The sequence below is a fragment of the Volvox carteri genome (genome assembly GCF_000143455.1).
Source record: "Volvox carteri f. nagariensis unplaced genomic scaffold VOLCAscaffold_4, whole genome shotgun sequence".
Lineage (NCBI taxonomy): Eukaryota > Viridiplantae > Chlorophyta > Chlorophyceae > Chlamydomonadales > Volvocaceae > Volvox > Volvox carteri.
The window spans coordinates 650,516-666,872 of NW_003307547.1; the positions used below are offsets into that span (position 1 = coordinate 650,516).

General features: G+C 57.7%; 4 protein-coding genes across 4 annotated transcripts; 2 read left to right on the forward strand and 2 right to left on the reverse strand.

Annotated features, from left to right (window-relative positions):
• Positions 1-647: 647 nt before the first annotated feature.
• Positions 648-5,434, reverse strand: VOLCADRAFT_103128 (uncharacterized protein; the record flags this gene model as incomplete). The annotated part of the gene is made up of 9 exons (XM_002946846.1): positions 648-1,372; positions 1,719-1,811; positions 1,950-2,150; positions 2,486-2,787; positions 2,959-3,107; positions 3,364-3,707; positions 4,010-4,129; positions 4,319-5,122; positions 5,294-5,434. 9 exons carry the CDS (start codon positions 5,432-5,434, stop codon positions 1,232-1,234), a joined length of 2,295 nt encoding a protein of 764 aa, XP_002946892.1. The 3' UTR covers positions 648-1,231.
• A 412-nt stretch (positions 5,435-5,846) lies between these two features.
• Positions 5,847-9,914, forward strand: VOLCADRAFT_103129 (uncharacterized protein). Its single transcript, XM_002946666.1, has 6 exons — positions 5,847-6,126; positions 6,275-6,449; positions 6,791-6,976; positions 7,274-7,750; positions 7,835-7,954; positions 8,018-9,914. The coding sequence occupies exons 1-6, from the start codon at positions 6,077-6,079 to the stop codon at positions 8,969-8,971; spliced, it is 1,962 nt and encodes a 653-aa protein (XP_002946712.1). The 5' UTR covers positions 5,847-6,076; the 3' UTR covers positions 8,972-9,914.
• A 369-nt stretch (positions 9,915-10,283) lies between these two features.
• On the reverse strand, positions 10,284-11,997 carry mrpL17 (mitochondrial ribosomal protein L17). Its single transcript, XM_002946847.1, has 4 exons — positions 11,884-11,997; positions 11,698-11,803; positions 11,069-11,238; positions 10,284-10,580 (listed from the first exon to the last, which is right to left on the reverse strand). The coding sequence occupies exons 1-4, from the start codon at positions 11,958-11,960 to the stop codon at positions 10,370-10,372; spliced, it is 564 nt and encodes a 187-aa protein (XP_002946893.1). The 5' UTR covers positions 11,961-11,997; the 3' UTR covers positions 10,284-10,369.
• Positions 11,998-12,161: 164 nt separating this feature from the next.
• On the forward strand, positions 12,162-16,062 carry VOLCADRAFT_79287 (uncharacterized protein; the record flags this gene model as incomplete). The annotated part of the gene is made up of 8 exons (XM_002946667.1): positions 12,162-12,419; positions 12,482-12,615; positions 12,934-13,133; positions 13,357-13,507; positions 14,198-14,407; positions 14,860-15,021; positions 15,305-15,465; positions 15,747-16,062. The coding sequence occupies exons 1-8, from the start codon at positions 12,224-12,226 to the stop codon at positions 16,060-16,062; spliced, it is 1,530 nt and encodes a 509-aa protein (XP_002946713.1). The 5' UTR covers positions 12,162-12,223.
• Between the last annotated feature and the right edge of the window lie 295 nt (positions 16,063-16,357).

Sequence of the window (16,357 nt, forward strand, 5' to 3'; positions counted from 1 at the left end):
TGTGTCCCGTGGGTCGTAACCGTTTCGGTAAGCTGGGAATTAACCCTTTCAATAATAACGAGAAGGGTTCAACTGTCATCAGTTCAACTGTCATCAGTTCACATGCTCACTCATGTCTGCGCCAAGCAGTAGCCTCCTACTCGCCGGCGAGTACTGGTTGGGCCATGCACCTTTCGTAATAACACTAATGCCGCGGTACCTCTTGACCGGTACCTGATGGACTACCGACGAGGATGGAACAGTACTGCATAAAGCTCCTGACGGTGGCGACTAGTCACATACTGATGCAATAACGCACCTGCGAGCCGCGAGTATACGCCTTGGGCGCTGGGAAGACCTCACTACGGCCGGAGATCAACATCCCCGGTAAACGGGCGGGTCCGCCTGCATGACGTGCGGTTTAACAAGTGGGAGGCCAAGGGGGTTTCAGGGGGTTGGCGCTGTCCGGGCCGTGGTACGGGACTTGTCTTTATACTGTCCTGTCCTACACAGTGTTTTTAGTGTCGGATCCTCTGTGGCACAGTTCCCTTTAGATGCATTATAATCAGTAAGCAACCGCTAGGGCCATGTCAGCGTTGTAGTTGCTCCGTGGGAATGCACAGAAAGCTGCCCGGCCGTCTAGTACTGCAAGAATATGACACGCCCAGTCTAAGTCATAATTACATATGTGCCCTTGTTTGAAGGGATTATCGATACAGCCGCACTTGGTGACAGCGCATGCGTACCACACGGCCAGTTAAGGAGCCAACGGATTACCGGCGGCGAGGTCCACACAGTAACCCTAACAGCTGAACCACCGTGATGTGCCCAATGCGAAGGGCTCCAAACGAACAATAGGCCTATCCATGATTAATCGCCCGGATACCAACGTCAGGCGCCTCAGCCTGCCCTACACCGTTCGCTGTACGAAGCACACATGAAGGTCATAATAGCCATCTCTGCTGTCCAACCAGACACCGACCCGGTCAAAGAGTCAGTCCCTAAGAATTTCTCTCGTCACAGACCCAACCTCAGCAAACAACTCGCAAGTACCCCGTGCACATCACCCGGGCAAGCCTGCCTCTCCGCAAGACCGTCAATGTGCCGTGATGGATCAAACCAGAAACACTCCCAAATGCAAACACCCGAAGTCAAAACCTAGTCAAGCAGCCCAATGCCCCCCAATCCATCTAGGGAGTTTTCATGCAATGTCGGCAGCGGGGCCCCAACGTCATCACGCGTCCCCTGCTGCTCAAGACTGCACCGCCAGCCGCTTCAGGTGCTCCGTGAACGTCGCCAAGCTGACGTCGTCGGTGTTGATCACCTCCGCCGACATTGGCGTTGCCGACGTGTATGTGGAGGATGGGTTAAGCTTGACAAGCAGGAAGCGGGCCTGTAGGAGGTTGAAAAAAGGTCTTTAGCAGCAGCATACAAAACAACTACACAGGTGACAGGGTGCGACAGGACAAGCACATGGTACACTCCTACAAGTGGAAAGCCAACGCATCTTGCAGAACGAGTAATCGTCGGCCAAAGGAGTAACACCAATAGCCATGGCGAACAAACCGATGCGTTTGTTGCGGATTCTCATCCCATGCTAGGGAAGTGGGAAATGGAACCCCATATCCCACCAAATCTGATAGGATACGGGCCTCCCGAATACATTAAGAACCCCACACCAGACGCAGCTCCTGCTTACCAATACCCTCGCAGGCGCACAATGACACGACTATGCCCACCTGACTGCCGTTGTTATCGCATTCGACAATCTTGGGCACTGGGAACCGCCGCTTGACAATCTCCTTCGCCTCCGCCTGAGGCGCTGACAGCACCTGCACACCACATGGAGAAACCATGACGGTGCTGCCAACATTAGCCGTCGAGACAAACACCCGTAGAGCCCGTGAATCGGGGCTACCCACAAGGCATGGCCATGTAGGAGACCTAACGACCCTGGGCCGGTAACGTACCTGCGCGAATGCGACATGCTCGGGCTGCCGGTGGTACTCCGCCTTGCGCCACTGCGCGATGGTAGTGCCGTGGAACACGACGACGTAAAAGTAGGCGTCTAGCAAGAGGAGGCGCTCTGGCAAGATGGATGAGACGTCCAAAAGGACGGGCTCCGGTGGTCCGTTGAAGTGGTATGCCATCAGCTGCGGTTGAATCATCACCTGGGGGACCAGGCCGGAAAGCAAGCAAATAGGTGAGATAAGCCTCCGTTCGCCCCTCCAGGACGAAATACGATATACGGAATGCCACGAAACGATACCAGGCACTGCACATGCCATCTGGCGGTGCCGGGGCTGTATATTGTGTCACAATCCATCTGCTGTGGGCAGGCCTCAACTCCTAACCGTATCTAATATGCTGCGTCTTACCAAAACCGACCGATAAGCACTGGTCTTGGGATGTAATGCCATTTCCCCGGTGCCATTTCTCCAGTGTGATGTTAAAACGCAACCTTAGGACATAAGCACACGCTCTCCCTCGTTGGTGCCTGGCTCACCATGGCGTCTGGGACCGACACCCGGAACAACGCCATCCGGTAGTAGGCCGTCTCGTCCGGGCTGTTGCCGAAGACCTGCACGAATGGGCTCCTCCGCAGGTGGAACATGAACTGCGGATAGAAGCTGAGCTCGGACCGCAGGTTGAAGGACTGCGGGTCGTCTTTGCGGTAGTCGCCAAAGCGCTGCGCCAGGCGGATCAGTGCGCGGTCAAGCCACCGTGTCGCGTCAAAGTCCTCCTCCGTCTCCATCTTGTGCGTTGCCAGGCGTCCCATAAGCACAGCGGCCGCTTCTTGATCGAAGCCTGCGGCCGATAGCGTTTAGTCGTCACAAACCCAAACGTCAAAGCGCAGAACACCGTGTTTCAAGCGGTAAACGACCCGTCCCTCATATATGACACTGAAGGACATCACCAGGCACTTTGCTGACAAAGCCTTCCTTGGCCAAATCCGGGCCGCGGCACCTCCTCACTCACCTGCGATGACCTCCCCGACTTGGCTGCCGTCAATCCAGCGGCGCGTGACGGTTGTCACACGGCAGCGCAGCTCACCCGTCCAGTGTAGGTACCGCGTGATGAACTGCAGGAAAAACTGCGCGTTCGCCTGCGCATCGCCTGCATCCCGGCTGCATGGACACCAAACAGAACACGACCGCAGTGTCAGGCACGCAGTTGCTGAACGCCTGTCCCACCAGCATCGGGGACATCCTCACTCTTGCACCACCTGCTCCGAAAACCCATGCTGCAAAACACGCACATGAAGACCACATTAAAATGCCATAGCTTATGCCCCATGGTAAACCTCATTACCGTAAATTGTCCCATGTCAATCTATTTATCGTAACCGTGTTTCCGCCTCACCCACATCCTAGGTTTTCTTACTTGGTAGCGGCGGTGACCTCGTACAGCACGGCCAGGCTGGTCTCGGAGTCCAGGCTGCACAGCTTCCATGTGGTGGTTCCGCCAAGCCCCACCTCCACGTCCGCCACGTAGGGGCTCTTTTTGTCCACGCGCGCGGCGGGCCCCAGCAGGCCAGCCACCTTGATATCCCGAGACGGAATGACCTCGAATGTCGCGTTGGAGGAGAGACCCAGGAAGCAGTCCTCACCGTCGCGTGCGAACAGGCGCTTCAGGGAGTCCCGGAACACGATGTTGTGGTACGTGTCCGTCAGCACCGTGAGGCCTCCGGTCGTCATCACCACGTCTTTCATCTCGGCGACACCCACCTGTCCGGAGCGGGCAGGTGGATTCACGGGTCGAGGGAGTACAACGGCGTCAGAGAGGGAACCAGGCAATGACGGTGTGCGTTGTGGATATGCCCGGGCTGCAAGCGTTTCAAGCACGTCGTTGAGACTTGGTGGGAATGCTACGTCCCCAGGAGGACGACCGTTGCGTCGCAATAACCGCAAGCCTTGAAAAAGCAAAAGCTTAGTCGTATTATTCCGTACAGATATGTGCGTACAGCACAGGTGCTTTTCGCCGGAAATCCTTTGCTAGGAAGCCCCACCGAAAACGCCCCGTGGGTCACCTGGTCGAGAGCGCACGCAAAAATGTCAAGTGCGTGGCCATGCGCCACCAGCTCCGCAGCCAGGCCATCGTAGAACTTCTTCGCCTTGCGGTAATGCGGTGCACCGTCCTTAGCGAGGTCCTGTACACAGGGAAGTAGCATACAGCGGTCGAGTTGGCACCCGCACTGCACATCCCCTGGCTTCCAGCGGTACACTCAATCAACACAAAAAGTGGGGCATGTGAGCTTACTCCGTCCAAGCCCTGCGAGCTTTATAGCCCAATTGTGTAGCGATGCTCCACATCACCGCAGGGAACAGGACCCTCGCACCTTATGCGAACGGATTTCCTCCGTGAGCTCCCGGTTCACCACCTTGCCGCTGCCCTCCGTGCATGGCCCGCCCACAAACAGAAGGATGCGCGCCGCACAGCTGCCGATGGGCACCGACGCGCCCAACAAGGCCGCCGCCACCTGCATGGCCGTGCCCGTGCAGCGGGCCGGCCGGTGCGTAGCGATGACCGGATAGGAGTCCTTCTGCAGCTCCTCAAGCGCCGTGGTAAGAGTAAACTCACATTCGCCCAGCGGCATCAGGAAGCGCCGCTGCGGGGCGCCAGTGGGCGGCCCAGGCTGCCCAGCAGCTGCAGGCCCGCCGGGCCGCGGCGCTGCACCCCCACGGATGCCCAGCTGCTCGATAATCTGCTGGCTCGTGTACTCCTTTGATCCACGGAAGACGAAGCACTTGGAGCATTCCGTGAAGCCCAGCTCGTATACGTGCACATGTGTGCCGAACGTGACCAGGCCCACGTATGCGTACTCGGGCAGCGTCTGGATTGCCTGCATGATTGCGGTCTTGCAGGCTCCCAGCTCGTCCTCAGATACGCATGTATCGATGAGGAAGATATAGGCCGGCGGGTGCGGTGCTACCGTCTTCGGCAGCGTGTATTCAATGGTGCAGTAGTTGGGATACAGCTCGGCCGGCATGCTCGTGTCGGAGATGCCCTGGTAGTGCGCTGGGAAGTGATTCCGTGAATGGCAGAAAGGGCATATCCAGACCTTCGAGTAGAAGTCCACTCGCGCATATGGGTTGAGAATTGCCGAGCACTGCTTGCAGGGGATGGGCTCGTACGGCAACACCTGTTTTGGAGCATAAGGGATATTCACGTGTCATAACGGTGAGAAGATTCATTAGCCGTGTACAGCCGAAAGCCAAGCAAAACCCTCAACCTGCCTCTTGGTTAGGCCCTGCCCACAGGTCATGCCCCCACTTCAACATCTGCTGCTGCAAGCCCAAGACAGCACCCTCACCGGCATAGTCGGTAAGCGCTTGTTTGGCGTATAGACTGAAGCGAACGGGATAACGCATTTAGTCGCCTCTAGCTTGCTGTTCGGCCAAATGTTCCAAGTAAGGCGAACTCCATCGATATCCTCAAGCGCCGCAAAGTCCATGGTGACGAGCTGCAGCGTGGGCCTCTAGCGGGAGCAAAAATGACGTATATAGGAGGGCTACCGTGTCTGCAACTTGAGATCGAGGATCGGGAAACGTAGTGTCAAGAAGCGAAAATCAGTCAGGCTAAGCAGGAATTTTAGTGAGGATGCAATTTCTATTGTACAATCTGCAAAGAATTTGGAAGCAATGTCGCCTTCGCTGTTATCTGGGTTGACGTCCGGTTTCTGTTCCCTTTGCACACTGGGTGCAATACTGATCTACAATCAAACCACTTCAAATATACATGTTCGGCAAATGCGAAGGCACTGTCTAGCGGGACACGTCCTGCAACAGGTACAGCACATTTCGTACAGCGTTTCCCAGGAAGCTGACAAACATCACCAGCAGCGCCTGTGGCCAACGATGGGAATCATACGCTTAAGCTATTTTCTATGCAAAATCTCAAGTTTCACTGGATATGCTGTCTTCTAGACACCATCCTTTAGAAGCTTCACGGGAACATAATAATGAAAACATAATTTTTATTGTGAGAGGGCTATATGAGTAGCTTCTGAAATGGGTGGCAGCACCTTTGTAGTGGCGTTGCTTGAGCGGTCCCATATCACCGACATTGCATAACGTGAGACTCTCATGAAACTGTCATGAGCAACTACCAGAGCCATGATGGATTATCGCTGGGCTGTGTCGAACGGTGCGAAAGGGCACGCTTATAACGGATAATGGCTAGGCTTACAGCATTTAGTTCACAAGAAGCAATTATTTATTTGAGGTTCGCAAGAAACACTCTGGCTTGTCTATGCGCCCCAACTCAAGCTCCAAGGTGCATCGGTTGGCCGCAGGTCCTCACACCTGGAAGAGTATTCCCGCTCACGACCCGCATCAGCTGGAAGCAGGCCTCGTAGCTTATTAAATAAAATGGCGAACGCTGCTGCTGCCGTCCAGCTGGATGACGATGCAGAGCCCGCGGACGCTGAGCCATGGGTGCTCGAGGGCTGGGGTGACGGTCCTAGCGTGGTGAGGCGTGTGTCAGGGAGGAGTGCTGCGCCCTACCCCGACTGATGACCCATGTGGTACACACACTTACGCATGTGTCATCGGTTTAGGTACCGTACAGCCGTGTCGCTGTAACGATCACGAACAACGGAGGTGGGACTTGCGGCCCCCACGTTACAGTTGCGGCTACGAAGCAAATGCATCCATGACAGCCCAGTCCGCAGTGCTGATCCTAGACCCGCGTCGTTTTTTTGCGGTGTTGTCCAACGTGCAAGCCGGCCTTCTACAAAACGCAGTCGCATGCTGGGCTAAATGTGGTTATGCCGTTACCAACGCCGCCACAATCCCTGTCGCCATTGCAGAGCGAGGCAGCACAGGAAGCCGCACTACGGCTTGGGCCGTACGTCAAGAACGTGCCCACTACCCTCGTTGGCCTGGGGCCAGCCGGCGGGGGCCGGCGTGTATGCAGCGCAGGGCATCAAGGCCGGGGTCTCCTGAAAGTGTCGGAGGCGAGGCGCAAGCCGGGGCCTGGGCCGCCTTACTCGCAGGTAGGGCTGCTGGGCAGCACCTGGGTGCCGCGACCAGGATAAGTGCACCAATCGTCTGTTATCCCACGCAGTTTAACAGCTTAGCAAGGAGCTAGATGCAAAAACGCCGGGCGACGGAACGAAAACGGGATTGAGTAGGGCAAAATTGGCAAGTCAGGTCGGCAGCGGACAGCCACCTGCCACAGTTTGCGGGTTTATTGTCGTCTGTGTTCCGTTCCCGGACTCCCGTACACCTACATGTAAACCGACCTCAGACGCCTTGACCCCGCCCTGTCACCTTTGACCCCGGTTGCCCAGGGGGACCGGCGGTCATCTGGCCCAGCTGCTTTAGCCGCGGGGAACCAAGGCGTTTTGCGGAGGACCGCGGTGCAACGGAATCTGGACGTAGGCGATGAATCCGACGTGGAGCCGCCAACACCCGCTCCAGCCTACACTTCGCCGCCGACCCAAGGCCGCTTAACGCCAGCACAGCGGACGGGTGCAGCGCTGCGACAGCAGAACGCGCAGCAGCTTGCGCAAAACACGTTAATGAACGCAGCAGCGCGGCTGGCCCGAAAAGAACCGGTCGCGTCTGCTCCTGGTGCCGGTGCCTCCACGCAGCCGTCCCCGCCGCCACCTTTGAGCAATATGGGTAGCGCGGCTCCGGAGCCTTCGAGCGGCAGCTCGCCACGGCACCGCAGCTTGTCCGCAGAATCGTACCACGCCGACGCCACCGGGGCTGGTACGGCAGGATCCGCACAGCGAATAGCCAACGTCCCGGGGCGGACTCCGCCCGTGGGTCCGCCTGCGGCCGGACCGGGGCCGCCCATGTACTCCGCAGCGGCAGCCCCACATGGACACCCGCCCCTCCCACCTCAGCACCCATCGACACATTTAGAGCCACCCAGTGGACCTACTGGCCGCGCTGCGGGCGGACGCGGCTCCGCTGCGCCCAGTGATCCCGGCCTGCAGCCGGCTGAACGCGCTAGCAGCAGCATGGTGGGTGCCCTGGACCATCCGCCTGCGCGGTCGTCATCCTTCTCCTCGCACGCATCCGCGCAGTGCCCTAGTGGCACCTATGACCTTCACGACTCGCACCACCACTTTCCCGGCCCTAGCCATGCCCTCCCTGGGCCACCAATACCATTATCGTCATCAACAACAATAGCAGCACCAGCAGCACCGGGAACGGCAGCATCGCATCTGGCTGCAGGCTCCGGCCCACCAGCCGGGCTAGCCGCAGCGTACGGCGGACAGCCGGGTCTGCCGCTGCTGCCAGGGTTATTCCCGAACGGGCGCCGCGGCGCCTCCTTCCGCAATGACGTAAACGGCCTATCGGGATGGGACCCGGAGGCACCCGCTATCCCGCACCAGCCAGCGGTGGGGCAAGCCTCGCAGGCGAGCCCCAACCTGCCCTTGTGGATAGGCCCGGCGGGTGCAGGCGGTGCGGGCGTGGTGGGTACCGGGCTGCAACCCCAGGCTCCGTCGACGACTGCGGGTGGGCCTGTAGCTCCGTCCGGTCGCGGCTCTCCGATTCATGGGACGCAGGTGCCGCACCGCAGGGACAGCAGCAGCCGTATGCAGCGCGTGGGTGGAGGCGCAGCGCTGGGCATTCTGGACCTCTCGCTTACCCCAGAACGTTCTTCGTCTGATAAGACAGGCCAGGGTACCGTCTCCAATTCCCAAAACCGTGGGGGGAGGGCGCCCGGGGGCGGCGTCCTGTACAGTGGTGTGACCCCCGCGGCACGGTCCCTGTCGCCGGACGTTGCAGGGCGCGGTGGTTGCCCGCACTTCTTTTCGGCGCCGCAGCAAGACGCGTTGAGTGAGTTTTGTGCGAGCAGGCCGGAGCTTGGGAGTGCGGGGACGGCCTCTGGGAGCATCTCCGGGGCATCTCCAGGTGATGCCCGGATCCACCCCGGCACCCCCAGTACCCCCATTATGCCGGGTATGCCGGTTACAGTACCCATGCGCGTGACGTCATTGGCTAAGGCCACGGCTGTGGGGCGAGTCAGCTGAATTTGCAACAATGCGAGCGGGCCGTTGGAACTGACTGGACTGTGAGCCTGCGAGTGCAGGGCGGGGGGCGGGGCTGCCGGCGTGCGGAGAGTTCCTGTGCTTACAAGTCCTTTGACTTTGACAGTCCTGGCATGTACAGCTGCTATAGCTTCAATACTGCGTTTGTTGGTTTGATAACGCTCATTTGGCCCCAAAGCGGCTGTCTTAATTTATTTCAGGGCAACGCCGGAAAGCGGATGCTCTTGGGACTTGTGTACATATAAACCAGGAAATCTACGGGTAGCGGAACGTGAGAGGCATGTCAAGCTGTGCTGTGCCGCTATGGGACTGCATTACAGCAGGCGGGTACAGCACGTATAGGGCAGCAAATACAAGGTGGGTGCTTAGCAGAGCAAGTTCCATGACCAAAAGGGGGAAATGAACTGCGAGGGAGACGGTATGCTAGCTACGCAACTTTGTTGATATGGACGTGATGTTGATCATGGACGTGCGCTTCGGTTTGGTTTGGTGGTGCCTCGTGCGGCCATCACGCAATACATGTGTTTGGTAATGCTTGACGCGGTATGCTAGCATCGGGGAGCTACTGCAGTCATGATGATTGCTTATCGTTTTACCTCGCGGTAGGTCGATGTCAAGAAACCAGGCAAGCGCTAAAGCTGTAAAAGCGAAGCTGCTTTCCTTTGCAATTACGTTCACACCGTACTACTACTTCACTTGCAGTGGAAGCCTCCAGCCCAACCGCCTTGGAAAGGACGTGTCATGCGCGGAACGCAAAACCTCACAGGCATGTAGCGCATATGCCTGCAAACCGTCCGCCACACCAAATGCACACAGAGGGCGGGTTTGCCCTCGGGATCGGCCAGACAACCGAAGTCGAAGCTGAACACGTCATTCGGGAAGCTAAGGAAATGCCCATAGACACCCTGGTGTAGGTCCCTCCTTATCATCCGCAGCACAGCACAAGGCGAAGCTAACACAGTGCAAGCATCAGGCAGCGCCTGATGAAACGAGGATGGCTGCAACCCAAGCGTTTTTCTGTGCCCATACACTTTCCAGCTGCACACCCTGCTTCCTATAAACCTTACCATTATGCCATCAGTCAGGACGGTGCAACACATTTGGTCTAAGAACACTACCTAGTGAAGATACTAAGCCCGTAGGTGCCGCTCCCTTTCTCCCCTTGCAGCTCCTAAAGGCGCCCATGTTTGCTGCACAGAGGCGGCATCCTTCGGCCGTTTCATACCATATCCCACGCAAACGCCCCACCGCCGCACTCACACACCGCCCCATCAGGACTCAGTACTACACACCCAGGAACACACTAAGCTGCTATGTACAAATGCACATGATTGGCAGAGCTGCAGGCCCGTGCAAGGTGGCCACGGTCGTGTCACGACCTCATCGCCCATCGCCTAAGCTGGCAACCGCATCGGGGCCCCTTAACCGGTTCTCATCACGGAGGTACTGCTGCACAACGGGCGGCAGCAGTGGCGATGGCTGCCGCGGGGTTTGCCCTAGCTGCGCTTGCATCCATGCCCGCACGGATAGGGGCTCTATATGCGGTAGAGGGGGCCTGGCCGGCCGCAACTCCCCGGGTCGATCAACAAGCCTGGGACAGCGACAGGCGGCAGGGCCGAAGGGGCTTGTTAAGAGCTTAGGGCCTCGCAACGGATGACAGCTGGCAGGCAGGCTGCCAAACATGACTGCGAATCCAGCGGAAACCACAGTACAGCACCCGGCAGGTAGTGCAGACCACACCAGGAGTGAATGTAAAGCGCAGCACCACCACGACCACAGCATGGACGTCACTTCGGCGCACAGCTCAGCCCTGGGTCCAGGTTTACAATGTAACTGGTGGATACCAGGCAGGGCATCGTGGACGCGACGCAGCAGTTGTTGCAAGGCCACTTTGCCAATAAAAGTTAGGGCGGCCAGTCTGGCTCACACAACAAATTACGCCAGCCGCAACGAACGCCTCATGACGCTATGTATTGTGGTGGGGTCAGGAGCTATGTGCCATGCCTCCTTGCCATCCATAGAGCACGTCCTAGGGCGGCACACGGCCTACGGAGCCCGCCACTGGCCAGGGACACTCACTCGATGAAGGCCACGGGTGCAGCATCTCGTTCACGCCACCCCGCCCGCACAAGACGTGTGAAGCCGCCGGGGCGTTCCCTGTAGCGGAGAGCTATTTGCGTGAAGAGCTTATGAAGCTCCCGGTCGGTTCGAATGATGCCCCGTGCCTGGATCCAGGCATCGCGTGTCCCCTGTACGGTGGCGGGGAGCATATGTGTGCGGGTGCGGAGCTGATGGGTGTGTTTGCTGGAGAAGCCAAACGGTGCTGTTCATAAGTGAGCCATAGTAAGACAGGTTGGAAGGTAGAGTAGGAAGGTAAGCAGGTAAGCGGGCTGGAACGAAGGTTGCGTGCCACCTGGGTCATGCGTGTCTTCAGCACTCTGAAGCCGGTGACAGGTTCTCCTTTACCTAGCACCCTGGTAGGGAAACGTAACCCATATTCATGATATTGTGCACCCTGGCATCTAGTGCTGGGCGCTGCGGGGTTCTAGCCCTCGAGGCGGTAAACCCTGTACGACTGCAACCATGACAACTTGGACAGCTTCTGAACAACTCGGACGTGCTTCGCCACGGCCACGTTTGCATGAATGGTCTCCCCAGACCGACATTAAGGAGGCAGGTCAGGCCAGCTGTAAGCGACATGGACGAACCTTCTTGCCAAGCGTGATGACCTTGTCTGCATAGCGTTGCAGCGTTTTCGCTTTGGCCAAGGTTGTACGAATCCGCTCCTTCTCCAATAGCTGCGTAACCATAGTCCTGCAAAGCGTACCGTAAAACGCAGCCACGACATTTCCATCCTGCCTGGCCTGATCGCTTGCTGACTAAATGAAACTTACTTCATCATACTAACGCGATGTTCCCATTTTCGATTTAATCGATTCCAATTGCCCAATCGCAAGCGTACTCGAGCCATTATGGCCTGGCCTGTCTGAGGAATAATTATCTTCAATCAGATGTTCAATGCAAAACAAGAGAATTAATGTTTAGCTGCATTGTGCAAGCCATAGGGAAAATCACGTCGTTATACGGCGCGTACGGAGCTCGTTAGAACTCTTGTTGAATTCTGCCGTGCCCGTCAATTAGCGTGGGTAGTAGTAGGTACGCTTTGAGTTGGAATATCCGGGATTACATCTGGAACTCGTTCCCTCAATCCTTCAGTGACTTGCACGACGCCAAATGTTGCTGGGCCAGCGCTGTTCCCTGCGCCTTGGGCGCGGAGCCCCAACCCAAAAGTCTTTGGTGGATATTATTAAGCCGGCCGTTGCGGCGACTGCCAGTCAGCATAATTCGCCGGCTTCGGCTTGCGCGACTGCACCTAAGCGATCCGGCCGTCGTGCGGTAGTCGCTTTTGCTTCTGCTACCAAAGAGAAAGGTGTGTCGCCAAATTGCTTATGACCCGCACCGGTCAGGTAATGTTTGAAATGGCCGCCGCAGTTGAGGAGCTCACCCTGCAACCGGTCAAAAAGATTGAGGGCCATGTTAAGCTTCCAGGCTCAAAGTCTCTCTCGAATCGGATCTTGCTGCTGGCTGCCCTTGCCGAGGGCACAACTTCGGTGAAGAATTTGCTGGTAAGCCCAAGATGCGTACAACAAGTACACCAGCAGTTTGGAACACAATTACATTAGACACATCATACCTCTACCAAGGGACCGGTACAGATTGCCATTTATGCCTGAGTTCACAGAGTTTAGCGGTGCGCCTGACGCAGTGCACCTTGCCAACCCCCTGTCACGTCCCACATATTTCACATGCAATGCACGGAACAGCTCAAAGGATGCATTTCCCGTTCTCAACCAAAGACGTGCCCCCGTTCTCAACCAAACATATGCATTCATGCATCCATCTGGTGCTGGTAACCCTTCACCTGCCGCTGCTTGGCCCTGCAGGACAGCGATGACATCCGCTACATGGTGGGTGCGCTTAAGGCGCTCAACGTGCAGTTGGAGGAGAACTGGGAGACTGGGGAGATGGTGGTCCATGGCTGTGGTGGCCGTTTCAACTCCTCTGGTGCGGAACTTTTCCTTGGGAATGCCGGCACTGCAATGCGGCCGCTTACCGCTGCCGTCGTTGCTGCTGGCCGCGGCAAGTAAGTGCAAACGCTTGTTTAAACCAGGAAAAACATTACCTGCAGTAGCCAACGTTGCAGTAGCACTTGCAGGTATAATGCCACTTTCAGGAAAGCGGAAAGGCATTCGTTCTGCCAATGCCGGTTTCCTTGGCGCAACCTTCAGCAGTACGGCCATGGTGAGTTGTCGACCACACATACACACACGCTGTCCCCCCCTGCTCGCCCGTTTCCCCCGTCTCAGGTTTGTGCTGGATGGCGTTGCCCGCATGCGGGAACGGCCCATTCAGGATCTTGTGGACGGATTGGTGCAGCTGGGTGTGGACGCCAAGTGCACGCTAGGGACGGGCTGCCCGCCCGTGGAAGTCAACTCCAACGGGCTGCCCACGGGCAAGGTGTGTCTTTGTGGAGACGGGCCCAACCTGGTTGCCGCTGGGCATGGTTGCATAATGAGGGCTGCGGACAGAAACACGGACCTGGCACGGGGATTTTTTTAATGGAAATCCGGGACAGCGGCACAGGCTTACCCGCGGTCGCCCTGAGAGAGAGAGGGACGTTATAGCAGCGGAGGGAATGTCATTTGTGTAAGCGCATATCGGCATATGTAGCGCAGGTTACGTGTCTGCGGGTGGGTTGGCTATTGGCTGGCAGGTAATGCGGGTCCTGAAAGCGAGACGTGGGAGCCACTGTTGTTGTTGTTGTTAAAGGGTGGTACAGCTTCCCCAGTGGCCTCCTTCCCGAGGCAGTTCCCTGCTCTCCCCTGCGAGAGGGGCACCCTAATCCATTCACCCCATCCGACTTCAGAGTGTACTCTTTGGGTTCGGCAACTCACCACCAGCATCCAACCAAATCTAGCGGATCAACGGCGCCTCAGCTTAGTTCCTGGTCAGCTCGCAAGTTGTTGTATTACGAGTCTCGCGACCGCTGCCGCCCAGCCATTTGCACCATTTAAGCTAGCTGACGCCTAGCATTGCCATCTCAACACCCCGGTAGATGTCTACATAGATGTGTGCGCCTACGTGGGACGGCGTCTGCCCCCGACCTCTTCCTCCCTTTTATCCCCCTTTCCCCTTTCCAAAATCCAGGTCTACCTGTCAGGCAAGGTGTCCAGCCAGTATCTCACCGCGCTGCTCATGGCCGCCCCGCTGGCGGTGCCTGGCGGCCCGGGCGGCGATGCCATTGAAATTATCATCAAGGACGAGCTGGTCAGCCAGCCGTACGTGGACATGACGGTTAAGCTCATGGAGCGGTTCGGAGTGCGGGTGGAGAGACTGGATGGGCTGCAACACCTGAGGGTGGGTGCGTGGGTCGGTGGGTGATTGGGTGAGTGCGGCTTCCATTCCAGCGTCTAGGGAGTTGGGGGCGGGGTGGCCTGTGTCATGTGCGCCTCATGTGCGCATCTTACAAGGAGCGAGCAAGGCTGAGGGGCGCAGGCTGTGCCGGTGCCGTCCTGTGGGCGAGGAGGGTGGGGGCTGGGGGCGGGGTCAGGTTAGTATTATAGAGCGGATTGGTTTTGGGGCTACCTAGGTGTGGGCCGAAACTATGTCCTGACGACTGTGCCGGACATTTCATTGCGTGTATGCTAGTATTAACTCCCGCACAGCAGACGCCGTCGTTGATGTAGAAGCGTCGCTACTCTCTCGCTTCCCCGGGCATGTACGACATTTCCAACGTGTTCCGCATCACAACAGCCACCCGCCAACGCCAACTTTGTCTTATACACGGGCTCCGAAACCCGACCCCGCAGATTCCGGCCGGTCAGCGGTACGTGTCCCCAGGCGAGGCCTACGTGGAGGGCGACGCCTCCTCCGCCTCGTACTTCCTGGCTGGGGCCACCATCACGGGGGGCACCATTACAGTGGAGGGATGCGGGTCGGACAGCCTGCAAGGGGACGTGCGCTTTGCGGAGGTGCGCGTTTTGTGGTGCTGTCGCCGGCCACATGAGCGGGCAGGCGGTGGGCGATGTCTCTGGCTGGCTGTCTGGATATTTGCCGATACAGGGCTTCTGCTGCATTATTCTTGCCGTGACCATTTGCCATGTGCGTGCTGGTTGCTGCATCTCACCATGCAGCCCTTGACATGTGCTTACGGGGCCCCTATTGTTCTACGCCCGCCTGGGGCTTTTGTTTGCTGACTCGCCCGCATTCCTTGCCCGCTTACCCCTCGAATGCCTGTCCCCTCCGCCTGCTCAGGTAATGGGGCTGCTGGGCGCCAAAGTGGAGTGGTCACCCTACTCAATCACCATCACGGGTCCCAGCGCCTCCGGACAGCCCATCACGGGTATCGACCATGACTGCAATGACATTCCGGATGCGGCCATGACGCTTGCAGTGGCAGCCCTGTTTGCCGACAGGTGTGCACCCTGCCCTAACCTAGCATTCTCGCGCAATCCATTCTCCGCTGAACGGCGCATAACCCTATTTCTATTAACCAGTTGCTTTTCTAACCTATCCCCACCATTTGCTCACACATCTGGGGCACTGTCTTCAACACCTTCAACACACTCCTTGGGCTGCAGAATATCATTTATTATTATGGTTTGATCTATGTTATATTGTACCCAGCAAACTTCTGTCTATGCTCACGCCATCCCCTCATGCGAAATTCCCGGGTCGAATCCTCTGCGCCTGACAGGCCCACAGCCATTCGCAACGTGTACAACTGGCGCGTGAAGGAGACGGAGCGCATGGTGGCCATCGTCACGGAGCTGCGCAAGCTGGGGGCTACCGTGGAGGAGGGCCGCGATTATTGCATCGTCACACCCCCGCCAGGTGGCGTGGCCGGCGTCAAGCCCAACGTCGCCATTGACACGTACGACGACCACCGCATGGCCATGGCCTTTTCCCTGGTGGCTGCTGCCGGCGTACCGGTGATTATCCGCGACCCTGGGTGTACCCGTAAGACCTTCCCCACGTACTTCAAGGTGTTCGAGTCGGTGGCCAAGCACTAAGAGGGGCGGGCTGGGGAAGGGGAATACCGCGAAACTGGATTGGAGGGCGGGTAGGCAAGGCGTTGAAGGGGGAAAAGAAGGGAGGGGATAGCTGACACACTGACTTTTACAGAGTCCTGCAGAAGATAGGGGGCCGGCCGCGGCCTATGTGATGCGCCACGGTGGCAGACGGCATGGCGTGATTGGGTTCTTTAAGAAGTGGGCGTGGGAAGAGTGCCAAAAAGGCAGGCGCATTTTGGACTCCACAGGCGCCTTACCGTGGCCCTTCGCGCTCAACTGGGCAGTACAATAGGCA